This window comes from Micropterus dolomieu, linkage group LG17, assembly GCF_021292245.1.
Source record: "Micropterus dolomieu isolate WLL.071019.BEF.003 ecotype Adirondacks linkage group LG17, ASM2129224v1, whole genome shotgun sequence".
NCBI lineage: Eukaryota > Metazoa > Chordata > Actinopteri > Centrarchiformes > Centrarchidae > Micropterus > Micropterus dolomieu.
This window is the reverse complement of record NC_060166.1, coordinates 18,245,696-18,252,627: the sequence shown is the minus strand read 5'-3', so window position 1 is coordinate 18,252,627 and position 6,932 is coordinate 18,245,696. Positions and strand designations below refer to the sequence as shown.

At 38.0% G+C, this 6,932-nt stretch overlaps 2 protein-coding genes across 5 annotated transcripts in view; one reads left to right on the top strand and one right to left on the bottom strand.

The window, feature by feature from the left end:
* folr (folate receptor) overlaps positions 1-5,668 on the bottom strand; it is a 6,504-nt gene extending 836 nt beyond the window's left edge. The window contains exons 1-5 of one of the 4 annotated variants that reach the window (XM_046073022.1): positions 5,459-5,667; positions 2,844-2,941; positions 944-1,076; positions 583-771; positions 131-266 (exon numbers count right to left, since the gene is read on the bottom strand). In XM_046073022.1, the coding sequence (XP_045928978.1) occupies positions 131-266; positions 583-771; positions 944-1,072 (454 nt within the window). In that variant the 5' untranslated portion in view covers positions 1,073-1,076; positions 2,844-2,941; positions 5,459-5,667. Of the gene's footprint in view, positions 1-130; positions 267-582; positions 772-943; positions 1,077-2,843; positions 3,224-5,458 lie in introns of those variants that run through there. The other 3 variants (XM_046073023.1, XM_046073024.1, XM_046073020.1) reach the window with 3 other exon arrangements.
* The window catches only part of anapc15 (anaphase promoting complex subunit 15), a 5,619-nt gene continuing 3,936 nt past the window's right edge, over positions 5,250-6,932 (top strand). The window contains exon 1 of the mRNA XM_046073025.1: positions 5,250-5,693. Coding sequence (XP_045928981.1) covers positions 5,574-5,693 — 120 coding nt within the window. The 5' untranslated portion in view covers positions 5,250-5,573. The remainder of the gene's footprint in view (positions 5,694-6,932) is intronic.

The window sequence follows — 6,932 nt, the reverse complement described above, 5'->3', positions numbered from 1 at the left end:
GAAGTGAGTGCATGGTACTGTGTGCATATAGTCATAAGGGTTGGCTTTATGTGTAAGATAAGTGTGTAAATGTGCATGCAAAGGTGTGTGTGTGTGTGCGTGTGTGTGTGTGTGTGTGTGTGTGTAGTACCTGAGTTCCAGTCCCATCCCTTGTGCCAATCAGTCTTGCAGGTGTAATCATTCTTGCAGTCTTCCCACCAATTGTGGCAGTCCTCCTTACAGAGAGGCACATCCAAGATACGCTCCTTACGCCAGTTCTGATCCACCTACACACACACACACACACACACACGTCTGACTCGTTTGTATGATCCATAATTTCAGACCACAAGTGATATTTAGAATTAAACTCTTTTCCCTTGCAGTTAAAATGCTATGATCTGTCAGGTGAGTTATAAAGGTCTCTACAAATTAAACCTGTGTTATCTTTTAATTACTTTAATGAATAATGGCAAAATGCTAAACAGTACAAATGGATTTCACTATCCTGACCATATCCTGACAAACCCTCTCAACCTCTTATGCTGCCATCTAGTGTTGAGTCTGAGTATACACAAGAGACTGAGAGCACACAACACATACTGCTTGTATCCAGGGTCCCAAGTGTGGTGAGCACTCGTAGAAGCAAGTGTCTTGAATGAAATGTTTCTTGCAATCGCGGCTCATGGTGCCACAGTGATTCCAGTTGAACTTGTACAGGTAGGATGTATCATTGTGGGCTTCTGTGCTGGTGTTGGCCGTACAACATGCATTGTCACGCCACGGAGCACACTGGAAAGAGGAAGAGGAAAGAGGGGTCACTTCATCCTGCTGAACTGAAAATGTTTATTTTAAGTCCTGTGTCTGGATCGGCCGAGGGAACAGAAACGTCTGATGAGAAAACGGCATCACACCCATTTGAATGGTTTTATCTTTGATATCTGGGGGCATTTGTATTCCTCACCTGGAGGTAAAGTTGTCCCTCAGGACCAGGCTCTACTTTGTGGTGTTTGCCGTCCATACACATATTGAGTTTGTCCAGACAGAGAGCGCCACTGGAGAGGGCTAGCAGCAAGGGCAGGACAACCGACATGGCTCTGCAGCAGGGAGGCATTAACATACATCAATGTGACGTTCTTGTGTAAAAAACAAGAAAAATAATGGGATGACAGCCAATTTACAGTGCTAATTCCTTGTCACGGGGGTGCCCTGTAACTTCTATTATGAGTACAACACACATAGGCGGTACTTTGTCCACCTCGGTCACTCCGTACCATCTAGCTGGCATTTGTCTGGGTTGTGATGGCCTGTTTCACATTTTAATATCTTCATTTAATCATTTTGGTGTTTCTCAACACCCGTCTAGACTGCATTTAGCAGGCCTATGATAAGGACCCAGAAACTCCCAAACCAAACCCAATCTATCTGGACTCCTTTTGTGGTCAAGTGTCTGGGGGAAAGCGCCGACTGTGTATTGTTGGAGGGGAAAGAAATGCTGATTTAAGTTTCTGCCAACATTTCCTTTTTAACATATTATGAAAGATTTCTTCACTGTTAACAAATTAATTACAACTACTAATTAATTCATTAGCTAATTGTTATTTTCTGAGGTAGGAGGACTGTGGAAGCAGGTCACAGACACTGTCCATGACCGATGGCCCTACTTCAGTTTAGTTTGTTTCAGTTTGCTCTATGTTTTCTTCCACAATCACTCCCATACTTGCATGTTTTGGTATTTCCTGTTTTGTTTTGGTAATCCTTCCTCTTGTTTGTGTGTGTGTTTATTGTGTCATTTTGTCATTTATTCTTCGTTTTCTGTTTTACTTTGGTATTTTCCTCTCCTCTTGTTTCTGGTCAGTTCCCTTCTTACTCTTGTGTTTCCTGCCAGTGTATTATTATGTATCATTACAGGGCTTCTTTGAACAAAACAACCCTGACCTTGAGAGAAAGTAGAAAGTGTCTCGCTGAGTTTTGTAAAGGAATAATGAGTAGAAATGTAAAACAGGGTCATGGTTTGGGGTATTTTGCTGGAAACAGAGCTGCTGATATTCACTATTATATTATATATTTGCTGATAAGTTACTGGCACTTTCATCTAGAATACATACTTTAGAGGCATGTAGTTCCATGTAGGTTATGACAAGTTGGCCATTTTTTAATTAAAAATTACAGTCTGACATACAACACCTAAAAACTGATCAACACATCTGGCAGACAGATAAAGTTAAGAATGACTCAAACTCATGACCATGACAGTCTTCACAAAATTTTCTATGTGACAAACTGGACAGAACAGAAATGCAAACTTGTGCTACATTTGCCAATCCTTATAGGAAAATTTGGTCTTTTTTAAGAATTCTACAATTTTGTAATACATGTTTTCATATTAAAGTACTCCTATAGCCATATAAGATGTAAAACTGTCATAAACAAAAGCTATTTACAGCTAAGTGTCAACTTAACCTGGTGATTGGTGTTGGTGTAATAACGTTAACTCACTATAAGATCATATTTGATGGGCACTGCCTCAGTGAAACATTTATTCAGGTGGTAAAATTTAAAAAACTTTTATTAAATAAAATAAAATAAAATCCTTCCCAAAAATCTGCATTGGATGATTTTCACTTTAAAATAAAAGTATTTGTTTTATTTTGTTTCTTTTTCATTTATGTGACAAATGTTTGGGAAAAAACGCAAAGACACTGTTACAGAGAATCTATTTATACACCAGTGCTCCTGAATGTAACCTAAAACAAATCCAATGGAAAGCAGCTACAAAGACACTGTGAATCAAATAGTTTAACAACCATTTTAAGATCAATGAGAAGATTTTGTACAAGCAAAGATGATAAGATTTACTTTACCTTTTGAGATCTGGTAATGATTCCTTCCTGGAGGGATGATCCTACAAATCAGTATCTCCAGTCACCTCTTACACACGTGTCAAGACCAAGCGAGACTTCTGCGCGTTTTTTGTGTGCGAGCATGTGAGGAGAGTGTGACTGAAAACAAGGTTGCCTCTAATACAAGTAAACTTTGAAAACATGCTGTACCCTCAATTAAATTACTCCAAAGTCTAAAGTCTGCCTTGTGTGTGTTCATGTGTGTTCGTGTGTGTGTGTTTCTGAGATAGAGAGAAAGAACGAGTAAGAGGTAGTGCCTATACAATAATCTGTTTTATTATGTCTTACGGTGAGGAAGGTTTGTCTTATCTCAAGGTCTAACCTGCTCTCACACACACACACACACACACACACACACACACACACACACACACACACACACACACACACACACACACACACACACACACACACACACACTGGACATCTAGTGTGAAATGGCATTGTGACCTGGGTAAAGAGGTAGCAGTTAAGATAAGTTTCTTTCTTGTCTTTCTTGGAACTCGTGATGAAAATTTAAACAGTGTAAAAATGTGTGTGTGTGTGATGCGTAATAAAAATAAGGGTTTTGAATTTCTATATTTAAGATATGTCCACAAGCATCTTTTGTTATTAGCCCTGCTTTGGCAACTTTGGCAGCTTCAGTTCCTACATTTACCATATTCTGTGTGAAAAGAATGGGAATTGATTAGATACAGTTTTGTGTTTTAGATTTATTTACAATGCAATTAATAAAGTACAAAATAAATACTCTTAAGTAGTCAGGTTCACAGATAAAAGAAAATTCCCTTATAATGGTCATTTACTATGGTTCTCAACCCCGAACCGCCACTACAAACTTATACATTTTCATGATAACAAGTGTTCAAACGTATGTACACAGCAAATTGAGAAGAGTTAAATTAGTGAAATATGAATAACAGCAGAGTTAATAATAATTAAAATCCATTATATTTTTTAATTGATAAGTAGTTGGTGTCAAAACCGAGTGTAAAAACAATGTGTCACTACATCAAACCTGTAAGTGTAATTGTATAAATATTAACTTTGAACTTCTTACTCTTAACTCTGATTCTGGCTTTTACATTTTAAGTGTTTATGTTATGAACACACAAGTGTGTGTGCGTAGGCCTACACACACCTGTCTGCTGAAGCCAGGAGAGTCTTCATGAAAGCACTTCACTGACTGCTGCGAAACTAGGGAGTGGGGTCAAAATTTTGACCACATTGAGCCATCATAACTTAAACTTATGTCTGTTACTAGCCACTCTAACACCTGTTTAACGAGCTAGCAGTTAGCATGCATGCCTAATCTGTTCATTAATTTACATTTTTTTATGTAATTTAATCTAATTCTTTGAGGTGCAAGTGTTAAAATAAATGTTTTAAAACACTAAACATGACGGTCTTTATTTTGCAAACTTTACTTTACAAGTACTACTTTTTTTTTAGGAATATGGAAGACCTATATTTAGAGCTTTAAAATGTTATGGGGCTAATACTTGTGTAGTTAACAAATTATACTCTGAGAGAGTTAAATTCAAACACTACATAAAAGTGTTAAGAAAAACACTGGTCGGTTTTAGGAAGTATTAAATTTTAACTCAATAATAGAGTAAAAATTTGTATAAATATAGACAATTTAAAAGTAAGAGTTTTAAATGTTGACTGTTAATTTTGCTTTAATTTTACTGCGTAGGCCTAGTATATGCGTGGTATCGCCTCAGACTACTTTTTTAAGCCTTTGCATGCTCCTGTTCTCTGAACTTCCAAGAACTTAAAAAAATAGAAATACCGCCCTACTGCTGCTGTATTTTCCTCCACCAAACAATCAATCTCTACACGTCTGTCCAGACTCATGTTATATATATAGTGAATACTTGAAATGTATAAAAGGTATAAAGTGTATTTTTTGGCTAAATGGAAATGTCAACGTTAACTTACAATTTCATTATTTTCAGTTTAGGCACCAAAATTACTTGGTTAGGTTTAAGAAAAGATCACAGTTTGGGTAAAATAATAACTTGACGTTGACTTTCCGCAAGAACAGCTTTAGCGAAAAGTCCTGTTTGTTTGTGTAAAAGGCCTTCGGGCAGAAAGGCCTGAGGACAAACTTCTGCCAAGTGCAGTCCAAGAAGAGGGTCATTGCTCAATATAATACCCCCTTAGAACCGCCCTAGATACTAGCCAAAGTACATTCTTGTTTTGCTTCACTTTCCTGTCTCTACTCCTGCCTCTCAAGCGGAACCTTTGTGAAGTGACATGGGACTAGAGGACTCCGGAAACATTTGCAGGTGAACATTAGCGGTTTCCGGTCGGATTTATTTTGAATTTTTTGAAAACTGGAGCTAGGGATTGACAGGTACTTACACTAGCTATTATTTCGCTGTGCATTAAGGCTAAAACAGCTTATTATATTACCATATTTTTATTACCTACAAGATTCGCGAAGGTGATATCACATTTTAGAGATCGGATATCATTAAACAGGACGAATATAAATCGTACTTTAACGACTGTTAGTATAACTTTACGTTATCGTGCCCCTACGCCAGTCTTCCGACACTTTAACATACCTTATAACTCCTTCGTGAAGACCTGGGTGTTGTAGAGTCTGTGCTTTTAAGTTAAGTAGTGTATGTTTGTGTGAAAGCTGCACATAGCTGGTTGACGCTGTTGTTCGTGTTCGACATGTCCACACTGTTCCCCTCTCTCTTCCCCCGGATAACGGAGTCCCTGTGGTTCAACTTGGACCGACCCTGTGTGGACGAGACTGAGCTGCACCAGCAGGAGCAGCAGCACCAAACCTGGGTAAGCACCCCTGCTGAAACACACGGAATTTCCTGTTGTGTTTTGGTAATCCATCCTCTTGTGTGCGCGCGCGCGCGCGTGTTTGTATTTGTGTTTGTGTGTGTGTGTGTGTTTATTTATTTATTTCCTCCTGTCATTTTGTCATTTATTCTTTGTTTTCTGTTTCACTTTGGTATTTTCCTTTCTGGTCAGTTCCCTTCGTGCTCTTGTCATTCTTGCCAGTGTATTATTATGTATCATTACAGGGCTTCTTTGAACAAAACAACCCTGACCTTGAGAGAGAGGTTTTATCAGATCTACAAGCAGAAAAATGTAGAAAGTGTCTCCCTGAGTTTTTAAAAGGAATAATGAGTAGAAATGAAACAGGGTCATGTTTTGCTGGAAACAAAGCTGCTGATATATTGTATTATATATTTGCTGATAAGTTAATGGCACTTTCATCTAGAATACATACTTTAGAGGCATGTAGTTCCATGTAGGTTATGATAAGTTGGCCAGTCCTTCATTTTTTATGAAAATAACAGTCTGAAATAAAACACCTAAAAACTCATCAACACATCTGGCAGGTAGATAAAGTTAAGAATGACTCAAACTCATGACCATGACAGTCTTCACAACATTATCTATGTGACAAACTGGACACAACAGAGTCACAGAAATGCAAACTTGTGCTACATTTGCCAATCCTTATAGGAAAATTGTGTCTTTTTAAGAATTCTACAATTTTGTAATACAGTGGGTACGGAAAGTATTCAGACCCCTTTAAATTTTTCACTCTTTGTTTCATTGCAGCCATTTTCCAAAAATCAAAAAAGTTCATTTTATTTCTCAGTAATGTACACTCAGCACCCCATCTTGACAGAAAAAAACAAAAAAAAAACAAATGTAGAAATTTTTGCAAATTTATTAAAAAAGAAAAACTGAAATATCACATGGTCATAAGTATTCAGACCCTTTGCTCAGTATTTAGTAGAAGCACTCTTTTGATCTAATACAGCCATGAGTCGTTTTGGGAAAGATGCAACAAGTTTTTCACATCTGGATTTGGGTATCCTCTGCCATTCCTCCTTGCAGATCCTCTCCAGTTCTGTCAGGTTGGATGGTAAACGTTGGTGGACAGCCATTTTCAGGTCTCTCCAGAGATGCTCAATTGGGTTTAAGTCAGGGCTCTGGCTGGGCCATTCAAGAACAGCCACGGAGTTGTTGTGAAGACACTCCTTCGTTATTTTAGCGGTGTGC